This window comes from Alternaria rosae (assembly GCF_020736505.1).
Source record: "Alternaria rosae strain MPI-PUGE-AT-0040 chromosome Unknown BKA58scaffold_6, whole genome shotgun sequence".
Lineage (NCBI taxonomy): Eukaryota > Fungi > Ascomycota > Dothideomycetes > Pleosporales > Pleosporaceae > Alternaria > Alternaria rosae.
In genome coordinates, this window is record NW_025763575.1 from 678,202 (window position 1) to 701,670 (window position 23,469).

The 23,469-nt window shown below is 52.8% G+C and overlaps 7 protein-coding genes and 1 non-coding gene across 8 annotated transcripts; 3 read left to right on the plus strand and 5 right to left on the minus strand.

The window, feature by feature from the left end:
- Positions 1–2,237: 2,237 nt before the first annotated feature.
- On the minus strand, positions 2,238–3,834 carry BKA58DRAFT_440627 (ankyrin repeat-containing domain protein; the record flags this gene model as incomplete). The annotated part of the gene is made up of 2 exons (XM_046173764.1): positions 2,238–3,673; positions 3,729–3,834. 2 exons carry the CDS (start codon positions 3,832–3,834, stop codon positions 2,238–2,240), a joined length of 1,542 nt encoding a protein of 513 aa, XP_046024071.1.
- A 172-nt stretch (positions 3,835–4,006) lies between these two features.
- Positions 4,007–5,936, minus strand: BKA58DRAFT_458825 (uncharacterized protein). Its single transcript, XM_046174692.1, has one exon. It carries the CDS (start codon positions 5,905–5,907, stop codon positions 4,264–4,266), a length of 1,644 nt encoding a protein of 547 aa, XP_046024072.1. The 5' UTR covers positions 5,908–5,936; the 3' UTR covers positions 4,007–4,263.
- A 522-nt stretch (positions 5,937–6,458) lies between these two features.
- On the minus strand, positions 6,459–6,558 carry BKA58DRAFT_t53. The gene has a single exon. It is a non-coding gene; the product is annotated as a tRNA-Asp (tRNA).
- A 2,250-nt stretch (positions 6,559–8,808) lies between these two features.
- BKA58DRAFT_189547 (uncharacterized protein) lies at positions 8,809–9,195 on the minus strand. The gene has a single exon (XM_046165580.1). It carries the CDS (start codon positions 9,098–9,100, stop codon positions 8,882–8,884), a length of 219 nt encoding a protein of 72 aa, XP_046024073.1. The 5' UTR covers positions 9,101–9,195; the 3' UTR covers positions 8,809–8,881.
- On the minus strand, positions 8,824–12,304 carry BKA58DRAFT_189555 (mRNA binding protein Pumilio 2). Its single transcript, XM_046165581.1, has 5 exons — positions 12,104–12,304; positions 11,900–12,050; positions 10,203–11,851; positions 9,489–10,154; positions 8,824–9,429 (listed from the first exon to the last, which is right to left on the minus strand). The coding sequence occupies exons 1-5, from the start codon at positions 12,155–12,157 to the stop codon at positions 9,217–9,219; spliced, it is 2,733 nt and encodes a 910-aa protein (XP_046024074.1). The 5' UTR covers positions 12,158–12,304; the 3' UTR covers positions 8,824–9,216.
- Positions 12,305–14,939: 2,635 nt separating this feature from the next.
- BKA58DRAFT_189571 (uncharacterized protein) lies at positions 14,940–16,023 on the plus strand. Its single transcript, XM_046165582.1, has 2 exons — positions 14,940–15,147; positions 15,272–16,023. The coding sequence occupies exon 2, from the start codon at positions 15,363–15,365 to the stop codon at positions 15,885–15,887; it is 525 nt and encodes a 174-aa protein (XP_046024075.1). The 5' UTR covers positions 14,940–15,147; positions 15,272–15,362; the 3' UTR covers positions 15,888–16,023.
- A 470-nt stretch (positions 16,024–16,493) lies between these two features.
- BKA58DRAFT_362389 (GPI ethanolamine phosphate transferase 3) lies at positions 16,494–20,101 on the plus strand. Its single transcript, XM_046168808.1, has 2 exons — positions 16,494–16,830; positions 16,898–20,101. Exons 1-2 carry the CDS (start codon positions 16,616–16,618, stop codon positions 19,851–19,853), a joined length of 3,171 nt encoding a protein of 1,056 aa, XP_046024076.1. The 5' UTR covers positions 16,494–16,615; the 3' UTR covers positions 19,854–20,101.
- A 638-nt stretch (positions 20,102–20,739) lies between these two features.
- Positions 20,740–22,797, plus strand: BKA58DRAFT_470043 (uncharacterized protein; the record flags this gene model as incomplete). The annotated part of the gene is made up of 2 exons (XM_046175172.1): positions 20,740–21,091; positions 21,136–22,797. 2 exons carry the CDS (start codon positions 20,740–20,742, stop codon positions 22,566–22,568), a joined length of 1,785 nt encoding a protein of 594 aa, XP_046024077.1. The 3' UTR covers positions 22,569–22,797.
- Between the last annotated feature and the right edge of the window lie 672 nt (positions 22,798–23,469).

The following is a 23,469-nucleotide window of genomic DNA, read 5'->3' on the forward strand; positions in this document are numbered from 1 at the left end:
ACTATTCTTCCTTTCCTTTTTTCCTTTTCTACTTCGCCACTGAAACCGAGACTCCTTTTGAGGCGGTGGATCTTTTTGTTCTTGTTTTGGCATGTCCGAATGTGGAGGAAATACCTTTTTCGATTTGTTGAGAATTGTGTTAATTCTGTTAAGCACGCACAAATGTCTAGTGGATCGGCGAGAGAGGCAGGACAACCATGATCGGAGTAGCGCTCGCGCACAGTGACGCACTTTACCCTAGCTGCCACAATAAGAATGTTCAGTTTTGCAACGATTTTCAACTATGATGGTTTTGGTGTCGTGACTACGTGGTCGTGTGCATTGATTGGTGACACGCGACAATACCTTAGTTCCGCTAACCAGAATACCCAATACCATTGGACGACAACACATCGTATTTTCTAGTCTGGAAGTCGGTGTGCTTCAAACCTCAGACAACGAACGCGCAGAAAAGAACCGAGAGAATCTAGCCCCGGTTTACCAAGACCAGCGGATTCAGCCTCACACCGCACACGTGAGACTACACGTATGTATGCAACGTCAATCATACCCCCTTCTCCACACAATTACCCCCCCAACACCAGCAATGACGCGCGCATTTCAAAATAAAGTGATTGCGATATTCACCTCTCCTGACCATCATTCCGTCATAGTAAACTTGCTCCTCCGCGGACACGCTGTTGATCTCTCTCCGCTGTTTCCGTATCAACATGCCTGCACGAGCGCAAAATCGTAGATCTCAAGTAGATCGGAATATGCAGCCCTATGTAACAGATTGATGAGAATTGAGCGGGTTCGAGTTGTCACGAGACCACGGCGACCGCGTCTGGCGGGCAAATCGCATTAACGAGGTGGGACAAGGACAAGACGGGGGGACTTCGGGTGATTGATTGGTGTGGTGATGATGTGAAGTTGATGATCTCTGTGATTCGGAACGTGGAGACTGAGGATACTGGGGAGGTGATGTCGCATGAAAAAAGTTCATCTCGCGAATATTGTGAGCACGATAGCATAGTATCTATCCCCCTTCTCACCTCCATTAATACCCATAACTCAGTCTAAATTACACGCACAAGAATGCGCGCTCTCGTCCCCCCTCATCGCAATTTTCCCGTGATCACCCCTAGGATACCTTCACTTTATCCCCCATTGCTCATCACATCGCGACACCTCCCAGGACCCAAGTCACGATACCCACTTCTCCTCGCTTCAGCCTGCATGCCACCCTAGTTAGTTTCGAAACAAACGTCGTTAGTACGTGAGTCAGTCAATGACAATTAGACGCAGGGACCATCATGGGCCTTGCTCGTAGCTCGTGTGTGCTGGTCAGGGGTATACCATGGGTCTAACATGAAACAGCCGCAGCTTAGCTTCGGAGGTGGGCGTAAATGGGAACGGGCTCAATGCTAAGGACATGGGGATCGGATTACTGTTATGAAGGCATGGGATGAGGTGGAATAAGAGATGAGAAGGGTCATGTGGATGTGATTGAGTGACATGCTACGGGTACTGGAGAGGGGGAGGTAGGAAATGGAGACACCGTGTCTGTGGTCAGTTAGCCAGAGAAGAAACAGCAGCCGTAATAGACCACCATGGTAGTAAACGCCTATCCCACCATCTAGCGCGTGATGCGCGATAGAAAACGTCACCGTCACAATCACGTTGGCCAGGTGAAAAGCGCGTCAAGGGTTGAGTCGCGAGGGAGGGATACGTCGTATTGTCAAGACTACATCGGGCCTCGTGATCACGGTGCTCAACTTGTTACCAGAAGCATGCAGTCTCCTGCGCAGGCAAGGTTATCCCCATGTCCGCGCGTCTTCTCGAATCTCGTTGACAGCACGCATACAACAGCGGCGTTCCTGGTTCTCTGACTCGGACGCGGTCAGTGCTAACATGTCAGATCTGACGATTGCAGCATGGGCGTAGGCATTGCGCGCGCGTTGACTACTCTCACCGCCTTGTGCGGACAATTCGATAGCTTTTCGCCAAAGTTACGTGTTGAGAAATCTTTTGAGTTGACAAGCTGTGCAAGGACTTCAGTGCGCGCACGCGTTTGTTGATGGGCTATTGAATTGCGCAGGGTTCGGCGCCCGATGTAGGTCCTTTGGCACGCGGAAGTTTCCTGGGGTGGGCGTGCGTTTTCTTTCTCGCTTGGTCGGTTGATTTGCCGAAGGGCTCGAGCGCGCGAGACGTGGATGGAAGTGGAAGAACACGCTTCTGGAACGAGACTGATGACTTCAGCTGCTGTTGCGATGTGCCTGCAGTATGGTCGCAACCTCCGGATGACTGTAGCGCTTCGCGCGCTCGATCATCTGTTCATTGATCTCGGCCCCAACGTCGACCAGGAACCGGACCATTGATACCAGCGACGCATCGGCTGCCGCCCACAAGGCATGTTCATTGACGATAGCTCCATGTTCAACCAAATATCGGCACAGAGTCTCACTCTCAGTCAGCACGGCGTGCGCCATTAGCCTGTCTTCTGTCCATCTCCAGTGCTCCTTGCGACCAGTCGATGGAAGCCTTGGTGTGACACGTGCACCATTCTCTATCAACATGCGCACTATATCCAGACGCCCTCGTTTTACAGCTACTTCCAGAGCATCATGGCCAACGACCCTGGCATCCGCATTATGACTCAGAAGCAGACGAACGATTTCCTCATTGCCACCTTTAATGGCTTGTTCAAGCGAATTGTCAGGTCCAGTGAAGGAGGCGTCGGCTCGTCGTCTCTTGACACGCGCCTTTTGCTTAACCAAAGCGCCTTGCTCGAGAAGTTTTTTCGCCACGTCGACCCTTTGCGGGCTGGCACCTGCGACAAGGCCCAAAAGCGTGTCGTGTCCAGGATGGATGGCTTCGATTCCATGGTCTTTCTCGGGTCGAGAGGCTATCAGATCAAAGAGCTGGGTGACGAAATCGACCGATGGGCTTTTCAAGACTCCGTTCAGCAATAAATTCTCGTTCATGATGTAATTGCACAATAACTCGTCGGGTAAGTCCCAACGAGGTTCCATGATGAACCTTACAACGTCCAGATGACCCCCTCGCAACGCAGCCCCGAAGGCTTCATGTCGATGATATACTGAGCGTTCTTGGAACCTCGAATGCAAAAAGATTTTCTCGAGCAATGCCATGTTACCGTTCCCAGCGGCAAGCGACACAAGGTTTTCTTTACAGTGGTTCGTATTGCGCCCATTCTCACGCGTCCCGCACGGATTCGACCATGGACTGAGACAGTGCGAAATAACCTCGTCCAAGATGGGGTCATTGAGTAAAGAGTTCAGCCCTTCTGGACAATCGTTGAGTATGGCCATCTTCAGAAGGCATGCTTGATCGTACATCCGACACTGAATTGGATATTTAGAACGTGCTCTCGCTAGTACGCTCCAAGCATCACGACAGAAGGTATGGATATACCGTCGCAAGATTGTGTGCAGTGTTTTTTCATTGGTCTCCTGGGGATGGCTCATCTGGCGTAGACGCTCGGCGGCGCGGTATATGCGTTCGCATATCTCCACATGGACCCATTTCTTCCCTATGATCTTGTTGGTGAGGAAGGGTTGCCAAAATGCAACGAACTCCGGCGAGTTGGGGAAGCCAAAGCGATACCCGTGGACATCGTCCAGTAGCTCCGATTCCTGAAGCGCATTGTGCACTTGCTGAGAGAACTCCTCTGCTGAAGGGTTAACAAGCTGCATCACAGCTGTGCGTTGTTTGCCAGTGCATACTGTTCACGAGCCTCAATTTTAATCCTCGCTTCAGACCTCGGATGTTGACAGCGTGTATGAGGATCTCGCGCAATACCTCCGCCGGAAGTGCAAGGAGGTTTGCCATAATAGGAGTGGCAGTGGTGGTGCTGGTGAGAGGAGGTGGACAGGAAGACGGGGTGTTCATCTGGGGATCGCCCAGTTGTACTTACCCTGATGCATATGCGCTAGACCGGTTCCGCTCCAGGCAGCAGGCAACACCGCCTGCAGCCACAGATCTGAAGAAGTAACAACACGGGTGGATCTACACGCTGTCACACAACTGTTTTCGATTGCATGGCCATCACGATATGTTCGAGCGTATTTGAAACCGCGAGAATGTTCGTGATTGATTATCCTGCTTCCATCGACTACTGTACACTGCATGTATATGCGCAAGCTCGTCGCCGCACGACCTCGTACCCGGGAATATCTGAACAGGCCTGCAGCCTACATCAAGATGAAAACACGCAAAGCAGTCGACCTAACGCCGATGTAGGCTTCAGGGTGTTCGAACTCATCCCTCGTTTAGTATAGTAGCCTCCGGAATCTCTGTCTTCCAGTCTCTCACCGCCCTTGCAATTGAGATCTCAGTACCTCGAATGCCCTTCATCCGCTCACAGGTGTAGAAGTAGTTAGGCCAGATATGACCGTTCTTATCCGCCGAGGCAGCTTTTGTTAGCGACTCCATGGGAGAGAACGCGAGAAGCCTCGTGTTCGATTGCCTATCGCCCATGTATCGCATGATGCTGTCCGCTCGAGCCTGGAACGCGTAGCGCTGCTCTCCGCTCTCAAGTGATCGGCGGAAGAAGCGCATGAACTCTCCTTGGCGGTGGTAGGCTTTGCGATAGTTGGGCGGGTTTGTCAAGCGTAGTAATCGTAGAGTTTTCATGCTAGCAATAGCGCTCAAAGCGTTCTCAAACTCGGTTGATTCTGAAAGTATGGCACTCTTCGGGCTGAGGAAGTCACCTTCTGGAGTATCTGGATCGATCTCGTATAGGTTGAGGCATAGTTGCTCTAGATTTGGACATGCGATAGCGACCTTTCGCAGATCCTCCGCGCTCATACATTTGGTGGCATTTTGCCGGTGGATACCTCCGTTGACGACGAGTAGATCCGCGAGTGTCTCTCCGTGGTTGATGATGCCATCGATAGCGATCTTGATGCAGTTGCTGCACTCGAAGTGTAGTTGACGTAGTCCGTGGAAGGAGAGCAGGAACAGCTGTAGTTGCGATGTGGTGTCATTTGACTCGAGCTCACTCATCTTAGAAAGCCGTAGCTTCTTTAGAGAAGGTTCTCGGTTCTGGAAGTCAGAGCACATAGCTTCCAATAGCTCAGCGACGCGTGCGGTACCAACGAGGACGAGCTCGGTGAGGGCAATAATGTCTATCCGCTGGAACATCGTGCTAAAGGTCACAGGGAGGATAAGATCGCCGATGTATAGACTGATCAACTGAAGGATGGCCGTATCCGAGCGCGTCAAGTCTGCCGCTCCGCCCTCTGAAGCTGCGATTGTTGCATCGTCTCCGAAGTGGCTTTCCAGCAAGGTCGCTGCCGTTGAAATGAACGAGCTGATGGGCTTCCGCACCATGCGGATGTGCTTCAGCTTAGGACACCGCGTCCACAACTTTTGGACGTCTTGCGGGGTGAGAGCATCGACGACGACGGTCGTGTGAGCGAGATCTGACAAGGATGCACTGGTCCAGGGCGATTGTAGTATCAGCGAAAACTCTGCTCCAGAGACGTCGAACTCGTAGAGCTTGGTATGCATCCTCAGCAGAAGCTCCAGAGTACTAATAGTTACGCCCTTTCCGCTCTTGAAACCACATAGTTGGTCGCGAGGGATAGTGACCAGCAGCTGCGGAAGCTGGTCTCCTTCGTTGGACGCGTTTGCTCGGTCGAGGAGATGAATCTTGCGGACATGTTTGACAATATTGGAGGCAGGGTCACCAAGTGCGAGCGCTTTGCGTGGACCAGTCTTGATGAGGAGATCAGAAGTGAATGTCTCCCACATTATCGGGATGACAACAACAGCCCAATCTCTGTTCAGGAGCGAGGCTGATTGGCGGTCCTTCAGGGCCAGATAGCGCACGACTGTGCACTTGAGCTCCACGGGCAGTTTGTCAATGTAATTGCGCTGATCTGAAGTATCTGTCGCCATGTCGGTGGGCGCCGGCAACCTGGGTGAGCCGCGAGAGTGTCGTACAAGGGAAAATCTAAACCTGTCTGCAGACTACAATAGGGTAGAAGAAGCAGATTTGGAAATCTGGCGTCGATGTCGGCTCCAGGGTGTTCACGTTTCGCTTTGATCAAGGTGTCAGTGAGCGCCGGTAACCTAGGTCGGCCGCGAGATGTATCGAAAGTAGGCGATTGTGAGAGACGGCAACGCAGTAAGAAGCGCTTGAGCGACTTATTGCAAAGCCAAGGCCCGGTAGTGCGACATCACCGTGAGAGCGGCGTTGTAGTTTTCACTATGCCGATGTGAAAGGGCCTGACTAACTAGGTAGTCACGCTGCGCACAGGAGTGCGCTCCAAGTGAAAGCACTGTAAGGCGGTAAGAACCGCCTAGCCATAGTCTAACAGGTGGCAGGTGTCTATCGAATGGAGCTTCTGCAAAAAGAAATCGCTACTACATGTAGTTGTGTGTCTTGAACGAGAGCTTAGAGTGAAAGAGAACATGCAAAGAAAGGCAAAAAGAAAGATGGATTAAAGCTCTCCAACTGGGAATTGAACCCAGGTCTCCCGCGTATTTGTCAAGAGCCAGGAGGCCCGAAATGACAAGCGGAAATACTGACCACTATACTATTGAAGATTGGTGTTTTGATAGAAGAACGAACATTTTAGCCAAATATATTACCGTTTTGTAACGCAAGTGAGGTAGCAAGCCTCTGAATCGACAGCGCAGTCGGAAGGTGGTGGCCGGCGAGAGACTGCAATGAGAATTTTCTGGACTGTGGGGTCGAGATTGTGGCGGAACAGACTGCGGGTGGGGCTATCCAACTCTTCCTAGAATCGCAGGAGCGATTACTCACATTCAATGCAACAATGTGTCGATTCGAGTGCTTACTTATCTGAGAAGGCTGCGCAGCACATCCTCGGTACCTAGGTAGTGTCTTGGAAGATGACGATGCTACACCGTGATCTTAGCCTGAACATTATATGCTCAATAGGGAACGCAATAGACTACGCGATCTATCATGAGCAAATCCAGGGTCCATTCTTAGTTCTCGTCGCACATGTGGTGATACCAGCTACCGGGTGCATGAATATGGGCATATTAGGTACAAGGATTACGCGCGAACGTCTGCAGACTTATTCAGCATGAGCTTAGAAGCTCTGGAGATGTCCAGATCATGGATTGGTCGTGCCCTGTGATGCCTACTCGGGGTCTTAGTATATCAGATAGAATTCGCTTTATCTTGCTGTAAGGAGGGACACCAAAAGAATTGATATACCTGTAAGCAGCGCTCACGAGGAGCCTTCGGTCGGAGAAGTGAGGTTGTGAGATGTCGATCTTCCCGTCTTATGTAATCTGGCACTTAGCATCCTGGTCTGCCTCCGCGTTCCAGTGACCTTCCATGTACAGCCGTTCTCCCTGCTCAAGCAAAGTCACATTTACATACACACTGCACGCGCAGTACTTAGAACCATGATTTACACTTTTCGAGAACGATATACACCGGGCTTTCCGCGCAATACCGCCAGGAACCTCATCGCGCATCACCACATCACCACGACATCAGTCCCGCGACCTTGGACTGCACTGAGCACCCAAGCGCAAGGTCGGATTGATCGAGGCTTCATCGTATAACAGTCCCGGCGAAATCTGGCAGCAATATAGCTTGTGGGCAGCGTATCGTTGCAGATTTTACTGGCGAAAGTCAAAGTCGCATCGCAGTACAACCTTGGAAGCCTCGGCTCCTCTACACATCCTTCGCAGTCCAATGACCCCCAATCACGTAGATCACTTGCGCCTCACGATCCGCAATACATATAAGGAGAAATAGAGGAGCAAGCATAAGGCTTTCAGAGCACGGCCTGGTGTTGCGTCGATGGCTTGCCTGATGCTTCATCGAATGCGCTTGATCACGAAACGTCGACATCGTACAGAGAACACATGCAAGTATATTAAGGGCATAGATACGGTCTAGAACGTGCAAAAGACATGTTGTTCAGTCTGTGTTCCCCTCGATTGTACGTATCAAGGTTCGTGCGCTTGCTACGACGACGCCAAACCTCCCATGAGCTGTATATAGCGGTCACAATTACCTTGCGAAAGTAGCCTGCCCCACACTTCTTATTTGAGGTATGAGATCCGCAGAACTGTTCCGATGGCGAAGAGCCAGGGTAAAAAAGGCAGAAGAGCGATTCCCAAAGCTAGTGCCAGTGCGGCGATGCCAGATTCGACATTCGACATCTTGGAAGTTCCGGCCGAACTTCGCAACATGGTCTACGACGAAAATTAGCAGCGAATTCATACGTACAGCCAGAAGTCGTTTTGCTTTTGTAATTTGCCACAATCCTCCAACCACTCGCATGGAATGCAACCCACTAAATTTCGAAACAGATCATACTTGGGAAACGAGTAATTTTGTTTTTTCCAGGAGACCGACGGGAGAACATGGTTTGCGTCGTCTTGAGTTTTGAAACAGGCCATATGATTGTTCCCGCCTTCTCTTGGTAACGAGGAAGAAGAAATGATAGTTTGATGATCAGCCGAAGAAGCAAGTCAAGAGACCTTTATATAACTATGGAGCTAGTGCGACTAGTTAATACACCTGCACGACCTCGGGAGCTGCGGCAACTAAACGTTTCCGCAGAAAAATGCGGGTCAGCCGTAGCCTCCACTCATACCAATCATTCGGGAAGAACAACGCCATGGTTCACTTTGTGGCAAATTTAGATAAGACGTCAGATGAATTTATGAATGTGAAGTGTATAGTACATCACCACACCCATCTTCCCCAAGTGACCCATTCATCTACTTGATCGGTATGCTCTTCCCATGGCATTCCAACCAGAAACCAGAGATGTCTCTCCATGTACGCCCGTTCCGAATAACAGATCCCGTCAAGCACCCATTATTTCATGAGGTAATACAGTAGTGATAACCATACCCCATGCCATGCCTTTGCCTAAGCAGATATTCCCCAATTGGTAAAGATAAGCAACAGAAGCAACAACAACAACAACAGTGACCGAATTAAGACTCCAAGCTCTTTTTGGGGGTAGTGTATGAAAGCGATACGTTGATTTTCGTGACCGTTCAATGGAACGTGACGGTAATCGTAGTGATATGTGACAATGAAAGGGAAAGTAATAAGTATGGTATATGGACAGTAGAATGCAGGCATGCCGTCGACCCTGGCAATCAAGTATGGATGGATAGAACGGAATGTGTGGCGAGTCTCGGGTATCGTGCAAGAATTACGAGGCCTATGTAGGCGGTGTCTCTGGAGGATGGGATGCTCTATAGGACGGTGTCCTCAATGCTGACACCACCAATGGCGTTGGCGGCGCTGCGCTTGCCATTTACAAGCGCGCTATGTACGGGTTCGTCGACGGTGGAGTTGTTCGTGCTTGGGTGGGAGCTGCTCTGCGGCGACTGCGCAGTGCTGCTGAGAGCGGGTGTGGGCATGGTCGGAGAGTCGATGCGATCGTAGCGGAACATCTTCTTCTCGACCTGGGTATCTCTGTTAGTCGACTGTCTTGATGGAAAGCCTAGGTCACGCGACAACTTACCGAGACACATTGCTTGCCAGGAATGACCTTCTTGGCCTTTTCAAGCTCAGGCTTGAGCGCTTGGACAAACTTCTCGTAGTCATCGCGAGTGAGGGTATCCAGCATCTTTTGGATGACATAGTTGCCGTAACCGTCCCTGAGAAGGTTCATGACATTTGACTCGCCTCGCTCGTTCTTGGCCAGGATGACCGATACGAGCTCACGACGTTGTGCGTCGTCGCTGCATTTCAGGCACTGCTCCACGACGTTGCTGGCGAACTTGTGCTTCGAGAACAAGAGGAATTGCGCCTTGATCAAGGCCACGATCTTAGCCCTGTCTTCAGGCAAGCCGTGCTCGATGACATGCTGGGTGACGTAGTTGCCGTATTGGTCGGTGATGAGTTTGGGTCCCTCTGCGTGTAGCTCGTTCAGGATGAATCTCCGTTGTGGCTCCGGTACCTTCTCCAGTAGTCGCTGAACGACACGGCATCCGTATGAGTTGACCGAGAGCACGCCGACGTTGCCTCTGAAAGCCTCGACCACCTTCTGAATGTAGTGCATTGGTACGCGGTCGATGACCTTCTGGATGACGTGATTGCCGTTCTGGTCCTTCACTGTCTTGAGAACGTCTTTCTCGAGTTCCTTAACCATCTCGGCTTGCTGCTCGGTAAGTGCGTGCTCAAGCGCCTGGTGTGGTTAGTATTTATGTCTTAAACGCGGAAGAGAGGCTCCTACCTTTTGAACGACTCGGCAAGCGTACATCTGGTTGGCGAGCTCAAGTACGTGGCCCTTCATCTTTGCAACAAGAATCTTCTTTTGGACCTGGTCTCCATGCTCAAAGAACTTCTGGATAACGTAGTTGCCAAAAACGTCCTGCATGAGCTGCAGCGCGTTCTCTTCGAGCTCTCTGAAGACGCTCTCCTTGACTTCGCTGTTGGCTGATTCGAGCTTCTGCTGAATGAAGCGGGAGCCGTGTTGATCTCCGGCAAACTCGACCACATGACCTTTGATGTCGGTAAGTTCCCATCGCTTGCTCTGCTTTTGCTCTCTCTTGAAGTTGGACAGTTCAATGCTCATCGCGCCGAGACCATCACTAACCTGCTGCTCACGAGGACCCCTAGGTGGCTGTTGTTGAGCAGGCAGCATAGGTTGCATCGAAGGCACGTTCATATGTTGCGGTATAGCGGAAAGGGGCAAACCGTTAGGAAGACCATACTGGTACTGATATGGGTTTTGCATCTGAGCCGCGGGAAAGAGGTGTTGATACTGTTGCTGGTGAAGTTGGCTCGGAGAGATGAAGTTACGCCGTTCCTGTTGCGCCATCTGAAATCCAGCCAGTTTGTTCTGGAGCTGCGTGACGCTGTTGGGATGCGCCAACATTTGCTCGCTAGTGTACGGGTTGAGACGGTCGTACACAGGTGGTGTGCTCATCTGAGAGTAGAACGGACTTTGACGAACGCCAGTACCGTTCGGCGCACTCCGGCTGTTGTCAGGCTGGTAAGCTCGTAGCTGAGAATTGAGCTGGAGGTTGGGGTAACCATCTGGGGTGTATGTGCCTGCGTTGCTGAAGTTGCCGTCATCTGCTCTGGAGAGCGCACCATTCATGTCCTGCCCCGGTGTTGCTGCTGGCGTGAACGCGTTGATACTGAACGACCTATTCGGTCCCATGCGTGCGTCTTGCTCCTGCTCGTGGCTCAGCCTTCCGAGCGTGCCAAACGACTCGCTTTGTATCGAGCCGCTTCGTTCTTGGAAAGCACGGCCGCTGGCCATGGAAAAGGACGATGCTTGACGGGGAAGCTGAGAGAGCCTGGAAAAGGTATCTGCCGCCTGGCCAAAGGGTGCTGGTTCAGCACCATGTCGAGACGGAGGTAGACTTCCATTTTGTGAACCAGCTCCACTGGAGGACGCAAAATACTCTGAATTTGCTACGCTCCGGCGGTCGTCGCTTGGGGAGTGGACTGAGCCGGTGTCTGGCCACGATGTGACGCCGGTATCGGGGCGCTGGGGAGTGGCATCTGTCTGACCGAATCCGTAGTTGGTGAAACCAGTGTTGAGCGAGTCAATCTGGCGCGATGTGAAGGTGGAGGTGGTGGGGTCAAGGAATGGCTTCACCGGTTTCGCGTGTGAGCCTTGGCCTGCCAGCGAGCCCCTCGCAGAAGGGAAGAAGGAAGAGGGCGAGTTGTCGCTATACTGCTGGACGGGCGCTTGAGCGACAGATCGCTTCCGGGCTGGTGATGCGCCGGAGCTTCTGGCGTGCGGTATGCTGCCAGATCGGTGTTCACCCCAAGCAGGTCGGGCAGTAGGTCTCCACTCGGTCTCTGAGTTGGCGAGGAGGGAACCTGAGCCGGTCTTGCCTTCAACCAAGTCTGTGGAGGCACCGTTCTCTGGGCGCGGGTCAGCGTTGCACTTGTCAGAACTCAATGGTGACAAACCTCGGGGACGCGAGTTGTCTCTGCCAGCGGAGCCAAGCCCAAACGAGCCGATGGAGTTGTTCCAGATAGTTTTTCCCCACGGGGATGCGTGCGAGCGCTCAGAGTCTGTGCCGTTGAGCGAGATGCCGTTGGAGTAGTCGCGCGGTCGAGTCTGGAGTAAGTGTCAGTACGCCATGCTGCATGCGTAGGGAAGTGGCTACCCACATTGGCGGACATGACTGCCATGTTACGACTAGAATCACCGGGCGTGCTGTTCATTTACAGGCGAGAGTGACGTTATTAGGCAGCGGAGAATATAGCACAGTCCGGTGGAGGATGCGCGGGGTGGCTTATGCGTGCGCGAGTGCGAGGGTCGGACTGGGCTCAGGCGTCAGCTCAGACAGGGCAGGTGCGGGGGCAGAGAATACGGACGCTTTATTCCAGCCGGTATAGTGAGGGACTATGAATATACTGTGCGGAGGCGTGGTGCACACGGATGCGGCGGCGAACAAGGAGAGGTGGTCGCGGACGTCCGAGGGAGTGGGAGGGAGTGGGAGGGAGTGCGGGCGATGTATGCAGGTCCGGGTGGGTGATGGGTCCTTTCTAACCACAGTACATGCTAGTCTTGAAGCAATGATGTTGCGCGCCAGGCGGGGGACGCATACGGGTGCGATGACCAAATGCAGCGGCGGGGAGTGCAAGGGCGGGATGGCAGGGCACGAATGCAGCGGGAGGAGGATATAGATAATGGGCGGGCGTGCGGGCGGTGGGCGTGTGGGCAGGCCGGGCGCGCAAGTTTGGTAGCGGGCGCAGAGGTTTCGGGGCGCAGCCTGAGGGAGAGGGTTGCGCCAGCTGTGGGTTCGGAAGATGTGTTTTTGGTGATGAAGATGCGACTGCCCTGGGAGATAGGATCGGCAACTAAGGGCAACTAAAGCACTGGGGAAACGCTAAGGCTCAGGTTGTACCGAAAGCGTCGCCTAGAGGTCTTCGGGTGCTTGGATGCAGGCCAGGCTTGGGGAGATGGTCGAAGGTACGATTGGAGTCCAAGGCCCATAAGAACAAATATCCTCCGTGTTCTTTCCTCTTGCGCCCACCGGCTGCAATGCGCTCGCGTGTGCCAAGAGCGAGTCAGGGACGATGCGGCAACGGAATCCGGACGATCCTCTGTGATGCGAGGTGTCGTTATGGCAGCCTGAGACACTCCCCATGCATGGATAGGAGGCCCTCAGCATTATCTACAGGCCCGTCGTGTTTCACCACCACCCTGCCGCCACGTCCAAGCGCACCCTCTGCTACGCCTTCACCCTCCTGCATGCCAGTGTTTGCCGTCGGGACAAGACTTTCGGTAGCCACGAGACTTCGGTAGCCAACCTAAGCCCACCATGTGTTGCCCTCGTCGTCTTTTTTGCGACGCCCAATTGACCTCTGTCTGCTTGCTTGTAGCCAGCTGCACCTCTGTCGACCTTGATGCAGCCTGAGTGATTTGCATGGAGGCTGAGGACGTGGGGAACTCATCAATGTGATTGCCTGGAGGCACAGCAGACGATGCACGGCAACCACGGTCGCACTCGCCGTGGGTTTAATCGATGAAGAAAAGCTTTCTCAAGCTTGTGACCTAGATCATCCATGGATTGTCCTCGTTGCCAACACTCCCTGCAAATATAACGCCTCCTAGCTGCGGGTTGCGCTGCAAGGCTGCAAGCCGGATGCGAGGCGTCCAGTGAGCCTCCCATCTCCGCTCTGTGTTCATAGCTGTGCTGCGCTGGCGGGCCAACAGGCAGAGCAAACTGCTGCATTTACCAGGTACTTTCTCCACGATAGAGTTCCTCCTCTGAATGTGTTCGTCATGGAGCTTTACATCTACACCGCTCTTGTTGCGCTCACTGGTGTTACACAAGACAAGCCACCATTGATCGCCGTGAGGTCACGATGGAACACCACCCAGTGCCATGTAGTTGTCTGAGAAGAGCTGGTGACAGCATTTCCCCTCAATTGCAGACATTTCATCGCTTCTAGAAGGCGACATGCGACAGCCCCAGAGTCAAGGGGTCACTTGGCGTCAGGCAAGCGGGAAGGCATCAAACGTCCCGAAGGCTCAAACGCAGGGCCTGACGATGAGATGTTTAACGGCGGGGACAGGAACCGAGTGGGCGCAGTGGAGAAGCCAAGTGCCGGCCTGGCTGCATCCGTAGGACCATGACGAATTCCCTCGTGTCACTTGCGCGCTGCTGACGACTGCGACATTGCAGGTGGAGCGGAAGCCTTATGCTAACTTTGCGGTGATGAAGGGCTGCTTTAAGACTTTGTCGAACGCAAGAGAGACGTGCCTGAGGAGGCTCGAGTTCCATCACCACATGGCGCTCCCTGCGCTCGCCTTGGAAATGGTCCACAAATCCATCGTTCATTACGCGCGTTGTTGTGGCATGTGCTATCGACCAGCATAATCCTGTATCGCTCCGCAATCGGGCAAGACGTTCGTCTCAGCCAGCGCTGTCAACTCGTCTCCACGCCGTTGTCACAATCAGTCTAAAACACTGTGTGTCTCGTACTCGATAAGCTTAACGCAACATCCAGATTGGCGTCGTGAGGTAGACAGTACATAGTCTGGGGCTGTCGCCTCAACCGAGCGCAATAGGAGTACGTGCTGGCCACGATCCACTGGCGATCCACACCGGAGAGTCTCGACCTCTGGCTAAATCCCACCCCCGTCATTCGTTATTACCGCCCCTTGCATATCAGAAAATACTCCACGCGCTATAACCGTTGTTTGTTTTGCACTGTTTGCGGCGGCGGCGTTTTTACTTTGGCTCGGGTTTGGGAACCATCGCAGAAGGACGACCCTGATTGTTGTGGTCTCGTGCTGCAGCGGAGGGCAGATCGCTGGCGCCAACAAAGCCAAAAATAAGATCGAGAGGATGAGCGTGCTACCGTCATCTTATTGTGCGTCACCGACTCGGCTTAGCGTGGGCGGCTTGCTCTCCTAAACTAGGTAAGGAGGAAGGTGCGCGCCTTAGTGCCGATCGCTGATTCGCTATCAGTGCATCGTACCTGCATTTTGCATTGGTGACCGCAAGGCGGTTCAAAATAACGTTGGTTCCCATCTCGACCTCCTTGCTCACCTCTTCCACGGTCTCGCCCACCTTCACTCATTCTTCCCTCGTCGACTTATCGCTTCACTCTTTCAGCGATATCTCGCATTACGCTCTTTCCGACCTTGTGTCTCTCGTTCTCTATCAACTCACCAGCTTGCGAACCGACGGTGCTCTAAGGTGCGTATCCGCTTGTTCCCGTTGGCGTCCGTCACATTCCGCCAAGCCTCCGCGCGAGTGTACAACCACAACACCAAACAGAAGCAATGCGAACCGTGGACAATGCGAACTAACCTGCAAACAGCAACTACACTCCTTAATCAACACTACCAACCCCAGAGTTATCTGCACGCCATCGACACGCCCTAACGAAACACAATACCACCCATATCATAATGATGAACATCAACTTTATCAAGCGCAGCGAGGATGACAGTCTTAGCTCTACCCACCTTGCCCTGCTCGTTACCCTCATGATGCTCGTTCTCCTCGGCATGCTGTGCATAGGAGGCCTCATGTTCCTCCGTAGCGTCCGCAGAGGCAGGAAACAAGCCGAGACCGACCCAGAACTCCCCGTCTACGAGAAGCGCCAATCAAATGTCAACCGCCTGACTATCACTGCGATGCCGTACAAGGGCCGGGAATCCGTCATCACCTACTCGGAAAAGCAGAGCCTCATGGACAGCCCTACCAGCCCTGTACCCGAGATCCGCATCACCTTCCCCGACGAGGTCGACGAGTCTGGCAAGCAACAATCGGGTCGCGTTGTCGTCGTTCGCGTTGGAGACCATAGTGTCGGACTGGAGCCTGTGCAAGAGGACCTCCCAGCCTACCAGCGTGACGCATCAGACCGCTTCGACTCGCTCGACCTGGATCGCATGGGCGGCCTGAAGGAGAAGGACGACAAATACTACTCATGAATCTCATGAAACCAACCTCAACACCCGGCTAGACTGCTGCTACGGAAAGTCTAGCAGCCCGGGCCTCCCAGCCACTTGGCTACGACCGACTTACCCTTGATGACGGCTATACCGCGCTGAGTGTCAGCTTCTCCGTTTCCTGCCGAAGCTGTGGCATAGCCGGCAGGGCACACCATTTATGTATATTCTCGAAGCTGACTGGCCATTTTGCTGTATACCCCCTGATGATTGGCCATCTCTTCAACGAGGTTTCTACACCTCTTACATAACTCTTATTCACTAATGTATGATATACAACTCACTCTCTGGCGACTATGCAGAGCAGCATGAGAGCCAATACAATCCTTTGTCAAGACATACAAACGGCATGCATTTGATCGTAATGTGAGATTGACGTGAATGAACCAGCGCATGCAGGGTCTTTGAGTATTCGGGTACGGACGGGAAGCCTACACGCATGATGTCAAGGCTCGTATTGCAAGTCCTAAGCACAGCTAGTGACGGGCGCGAGGCGCGTACCTCGATGGCGGATGCATGACATCGGAGGCTCGGCGAAATGGGTGATCCACTTGTGGATGCTTGCGACACATCCTCACTTTTGTAAACAGCGCATCAACTTTCTTCCCATGGATTCTGTCGCTCCTTGAGGCCCCTTCAGCCATCCGAATACCATTGAATCACCACTTGGCATCTGCTAAGCGCCAATTGGCCACCCCTTTCTGTCCGTCATGGAGAACGGCGAGGTCTTCACGCCTCTGTCCGACATCACCGCCGGCCGGAGCAGCGCGCCCAAAGTTCAGAAGCCTGCGCAACAGCCACAACAGCAGCAGCCGTCGCAAGGTCAGCGGACAGCTGTACACGACCCCGATAAAGCGAAAAGGCTTGGGCAGGTGCACTTCAAGGCTGCTCATGGCATCATTGTCGCTTTCTTTACCTTCATACTGTAGGCTCCTCCATTGCAGCCCATCTCTCGGCCTCCCTTCGAGACGTGCATCGCTAACAGCTACCAGAATTCTCCACATCCTCGGTATCTACCTCTTCACGAGCGGCTTCCTTCTCACGCGATTGGTGCTCGACCACAAGTCAGAATGCGCCCTTCCCCCAGTCGACTCTGCAAACGGGTACACAACGGGCGACGCTGAAAAGGGGTGCTGGCACCCGAAGACATTCAACAAGGCTGTCGTCATCATCGTTGACGCGCTGCGATATGATTTCACTGTGCCCTTCCCCGAACAATTCGAACCTGTCGACCTCGCCGTCGAAGCCGAGAACCCATCCCAAGCCCCTCCAATCGCCCCGCGCCATTTCCACAATGCTTTCCCGGTGCTATACGAGACGGCGAGGAACCAGCCCCAGAACGCGTTTCTTTTGCCCTTCATCGCTGACCCGCCGACGGCCACGATGCAGAGGTTGAAGGGGCTCACAACGGGTACGTTGCCTACCTTCATCGATGTGGGCAGCAACTTTGCGGGCCAGGAAATTCTTGAGGATAACTTGGTTGGCCAATTGAAGAATGCGGGCAAGAGGATGGTTCACCTCGGTGACGACACATGGCACGCTCTGTTCCCGGACTACTTCGAGCCCAACCTCACACACGCGTACGATTCGTTCAACGTCTGGGATCTACACACTGTTGACTATGGCGTGAGTGAGCACATTTTCCCACTTTTGCAGGCTGAGAATGCCAACAAGTGGGATGTCATATTCGGTCATTATCTGGGCGTGGACCATGCTGGACACCGTTACGGACCCGATCACCCTGCCATGGCCGCGAAGTTGAGTGAGATGGACAAGGTCTTCCAGCGCATGATTAGGGCCATCGACGATGACACTCTGTTAGTTGTCATGGGAGATCACGGTATGGACGCAAAGGGTGACCATGGAGGAGAGTCGGATGATGAGATCCAGGCTGCGCTGTGGATGTATTCGAAGAAGGGTGTATTTGGGCGCAGCAACCCTGCCTATGTCACACCTCCAGCAAACGCAAAGATCCGGCCAGTTGGACAGATCGATTTAGTCCCGACTCTCTCGCTTCTTCTAGGCATGCCCATACCCTTCAACAACCTCGGAAAGCCCATCGAAGAAGCTTTCGTTGGCAGGAACGGCGCTGATTACAAGAACCTGGCTACTGTCAACCGACTGACAGCTGCGCAAATCCATAACTACCAACATGAGTATGCCAAGGCTCGCGGCATTGCTGATAGCGCAAGGGCTTCTTCGCTTGCCCTCTGGAAGAACGCAAATGACGCGTGGAACTCGCTCGGAAAGTCTAAGGCCAACAGTGACGAGATGCGCCAGGCATACGAGGCTTTCGGTGCTTACCAGCGCGATACGCTCCGCATCTGTCGCGATCTTTGGGCCCGATTTGACGTCCCTAGGATGGTTAGCGGTGTCACAGTCTTGGCCGCCAGTCTGATCGTAGTTGCACTCTACGCTAGGATTCTTCATGGAGATCGTGCCGACGTCACTCCCGTCTTCTTCACCCGAGGCGCCATTGGTCTGGTTCTTGGAGGTATTGTCGGTGTTGGCTTTACCATCTTCATGCCACAGGACGCCAAGTCGCACGTTCTTGTCCTCTCCTCTGCTCTCACTGGAATCGTGGGCTGCGCTTCTACTTTCTACTCGCTGAGTTACCGCCTCATGCCTCCGATGCCAAACAGCATCTGGGGCTGGACGAGTGTCATCTTCACTCTTGCGCTCTCTGGCGGCTTTGCAGCCAACTCGTTCACCATCTGGGAGGACGAGATTCTCTTGTATTTCTTGACTACCTTTGGTGTTCTTGCGCTTATCTCATCTTTCCGTCGAAAAAGTATTGCAGACCGGACTCTGGGTGCTTACCACTCCATTCTGTTCACCATTCTGCTTAGGGTTGCTAGCTTCTCAAGACTATGCAGAGAAGAGCAGATGCCATACTGCAAGTCCACATACTACGGATCTGCTTTGTCCACTACATCCGCACCATGGCAACTCGCCATTCCCGTAGCCGCCGCCATCCTCATCCCCACATTCATCAAGAGTTACTATGACGGCACCAAGAGCTACCAGCACTACGCGACCCTTTGGATAGGTCTCGCACTACGCTTCGGCCTAATGATGTCCGCTGCATACTGGGCCCTCGACGCCGCCGACGACGGCGAATGGGCACCCGGCTGGGAAAACATAATCCGAATCACCAAGCGCTTCCTCGCACAGATCGTTCTCGCCATCAGCATGGCCTTTGGCTACTCAATCTACAACTGGTCCAAGCCTCTCCTCAACGTCATCATCAATAAAGACGGCGGCGTCGACGAAAACGGCGCTCCCAAGGAAGAAGTCATCATCCACGGTTTCGCAAACGTCCACGGCTCACGCTACGCACTCCTAATCACCATCTGGTACCTCGCTGTCGCCGTGTTGCAGAAACCCATGGGAGCAGGTGCCATCGGCATACTCGTCTGGCAACTCTTCTCCCTTTTCGAGATTATTGACACGAATAACCTGCGTCAATCCGCTATCGGCCCCGTCGTCCTCGGCCTTCTCGGTTCCTTCCACTTCTTCAAAACAGGACACCAGGCCACTCTCTCCAGCATCCAATGGGAGTCCGCATTCATCCCCCTCGCTAAGATCCGTTACCCATGGACACCCATCATCGTCATCCTCAACACGTTCGGCGCACAAATCCTCTGCGCTATCGCAGTACCGGCGTGTGTGCTTTGGAAGGTGAAGCCCCAGAAGAAGGGCCTGTTGAGTGTGGTTACGAAGGCGGTGGCTACGCATATCTTGTTTTATGCTACGGTTAATCTTGCGACGACGATGTGGGCGGGCCATTTGAGGAGGCATCTCATGCTTTATAGGATCTTTTGCCCCAGGTTTATGGTTGGCGCAGTGGTGTTGCTGGTCGTGGATGTCGTGTTGATTGTTATTGCGCTGTGGGGGACTAGGATGAGTATGTTGAGTACTGCGGAGGTGTTTGGATTTGGTGGGTAGATGGGATGGGGGTGAGAGGTGGAGAGGTGGAGGTTGTAGTACTGCTGCTGTTGTGTCTACTCCAGCCCGTACTGGCCTCAATACCTGGGTAGGCGGGCTGAAATGGTTGTACAGCATCGCATGCATTGGCGCGGGCTTGGTTGTTGTTGTATTAGCATCGCTTGCAGCGTCTTTTCTGTTTCCCTTGTGTTCGAAGTAAGAAGAACATGAGAGCTCATTCATGTGCAACTTCGTCATTCGCTCTTTCCTCACACCGTCTTGTCGTTCCATAATCTTGGTTCTTGCCGTTCGCTCCTGCTCTTCCCGGGTTCAAACGCACTAGACTGGTCCAGAATGGCCCCCCGCCATACCGCTCTCTTACCTTTCGCCTCTGGCTATCCTACCACGGTCCTCCTGCCAATAAATTGCAGGCGCATTACGTCATGCTTCCCATCGACAACGCAAGGTGGAGGTAAAGGCAGTCGCCTCAGTCACCGCTGTCGTCTATATCAACGTCTCAGCCTGGACCTCTGTCTCTCCTGCACCACACTCGGACCCTACTGAAAAGCAACTGCCATTGCTCAACTTTTTGGGAAATAACTTACGGAGTAACCCTCTCTGCGATATCGCTATTCAGTTAGTAACCCGATCATACCCAAGCGGAAGAGGTAATCTCGAACAAGAGAGACAGCATCTACAGCAAAGTAGTGCGCTCAACGAGGCTGCGCAAGAAAGCGGTGAGTCTTTCGTTCTTAGTTCATCTCGAGAGTAGTGTGTACTGACTGGCGGTACAGGTCATTACGAAGACGTCGCCGCTCCAACCCACGACCTCTACTCTTAACGATAACTCACCTTATCTCGGGCCTACGTCCCATTCCAACAGAAGCATATCTAATACCCCGGTAATATGGCTTTGCAACAGCAGCAACCAGGAGTTGCGATGAATCAGAACGAATGTTGCGAAGAAAATCCCTATGGCATCTTCGTCGAGGAAGATCTCATCGATGACTCGACCGGCATCGTACCAACAAAGGGACTAGGCATACCGCTTAGCCTCAAGGATCGCTTCCTAAGGCGCCTGTCGAAGATGCTAGGCACCGCAGCGAACATACGAGAGCCACCTAACGTCAACGTCATGGATATCTTCTTGACGAGAAATAAACAGTCGCCTTGGCCAAACATTGCGCTCGATGAAGGACTACGGAAATTTGTGCGTGAGCTCGAAGATGGGCTGGCCGCTGTTGCGATGCATCCTTCTGGTATGCTGCATCTGACTACAAGCGTTCGACGCTAACATTTCTAGGGCCGCCACTCGATCGCGCATGCTCAGAACTGTGGGACGTCATTCTCATCTTTAACTACAACAGAGTCGAACAAGTCATACGAAGTATACAAAATAGCTTTGAAGAGAACCAGATTACATTCGACGAACTCGTCACGAGGATGTTCGGCATCGATGACGCCGACAATAGAGGCTCGATGCTGGATCGCGAACTTGGCGACAAGATCATCAAGCTATCTCATAACGTCCATAGTTTTGATGGCTCAATGGGGGAATTGAACAGACTCGTTCACTTTGCATCAACGATGATAAGGGTAATTCCCGATCTACGGAACCGCCTCAAGTACATTCTCGAGAAGACCCACTTCGCCAATAAACTATTCGACCTTATATGTACCCTAGGGTTTCCCGAACGTGTCTACAGCACTTTGGTTCGGGCTACTAGGTCTTCGCAAACGTTTAAGAACGTTACATTTCATCTGAGGCCTAACTCGCCAGCAAAGAGTGTGTCATTCGCGACCCCGATGGCGAGCGCTACACCACCAAAAATGATCAAGCCTTCTTCACCAATTCAGAAAGAGAAGTCGAAGAGAATGCAGCGATACGAAGTAACAGCGATCGAAATGGCAATTGCAACCCCTGCCCTTACCTCTCTTCTTCCTCATCATCCTCTTTCTTCTTCTCCTCCTCCTCCTCCTCCTCAGCCAGCTGTCACTAGCCTCGGTCCGCTGATGACTGCGGTGCAGCCTTACCTAAATCAACAAGATCGGGATCTCCCTCTCCATTCCCTGCAACCCGCGACCAAACAAGAAACTGCGCAACTAATTGGCACCATAATCCGAGAGAGGCTGCTATCTATGCAGACTGCCGCATGGTATTCGTTCGGTTTCGTCACCGCCAAGGATGAAGAGCAAGAAAGACAGCTAGCAGGGCTTTACATCGCGCTATTGAAGGAGGCCAAAGATCCTGAAATTGCATTCCGCGAATTGCAGATTGCCCTAGAAATGAACTCCGTCGTGAAGCTCTTCGACAAGTACGAGTACGCTCATTTCCGCGACCTCTTCCCCTACCTCATGGCCTTCCTCACCACACCACCACGCGAGCGTTCCACTGTATGGCGTCTACGACAGTTCATTGAAGACCCCACCGATGACGTACCGCCTGCATGTGTTCAGCGCGACTACGGCTTCAAGTTCTGTCGTCAGCGCGAGGAAGTGCTTCGCCTCAAAGAGATCTACGTCAGCATACTGAAGAAGCTGGGCCCGAAGAAGCTGGATATCGCATGTGTGAATGGCCGGCTATCTGAGACGGCGATGAAAGAGGGAGTTCATGTTGATGCCAAGGACAGGCGGTTCCTGAAAAACGACTATGGCTCGCCCTTCCTCGGACTGGACTGTGAGGGCGGCCTTGAGAATTATCGCGGTCCGTTCTACAGGAAGAAGACAAAGCTCTAGGTGAAGTATGAGGATGAGTAGGAGGGTGGCGAAATTGGCGCGTACGGTGAGCCAGCCCTGAACATCCGCTTGACGAGCTCTTGGATAAGGGCGTGAAGCGATGTCTATGCTCCCAGCATACCTGCGCTGAACGCCGCATGACGCGCCCATGCCACTCGGGCGATAGATCATGACATGGGTTTTGCGTTCCAGTTTGCTGTCTTATACGCAGTCATTTGTCGGAACTGATGGCCAACAAAAGGCGTTGCGACATACCCATGGGTTTTGGTCCTAGGGGAGGCAGCTGCGTGGACATGATTTGGGCGATTGAATTTTTGATTTATTGCTTTTGTCCTTGACCTTTCCAAAAGTTCGGTTTTGCGAGCGGAAACGGGTTGTCTGGGACATCGTTTTAGCACCAAACTGTGTAGCGGTTGAGGCATGCAATCTACTCTTTTTGAAACACACCTTTGCTCGATCAACTTTTCATCTCTTCGATGCGCGTTGCTGTAATGGGCATCATCTTCCGCCTCTTTTTTTTGGAACCTGAACTTGCTTACTCATTCCTGCTATCCCCTTCGGGAAAGCGATGCACGTGACACTACCGCCCGTGGACGCGTATATAAGCTCCCCCTTCTCATCACTTCCTCTTCTCTACCACGCACCTACTTTCTACGCATTTCACCACACGTTACCTGCTCCAAAATCCAACATTGTCGATGATATGTTCCTCTCTCGACCTCCTTCTTCTTCCCAAAATAGATGAAGCCCGCACCAACGTGCGGAGTAAGGATCTCCCCCTCTCAAACTCCTCGACGCCGCGAACCGAAAGGCGAAACACAACAAGTCATGTTATCAAACACACCAAAAACTCCCGAGCACGTATCGATGTTCTGGAAGGACGGAAAAGGTCGACGCAGCT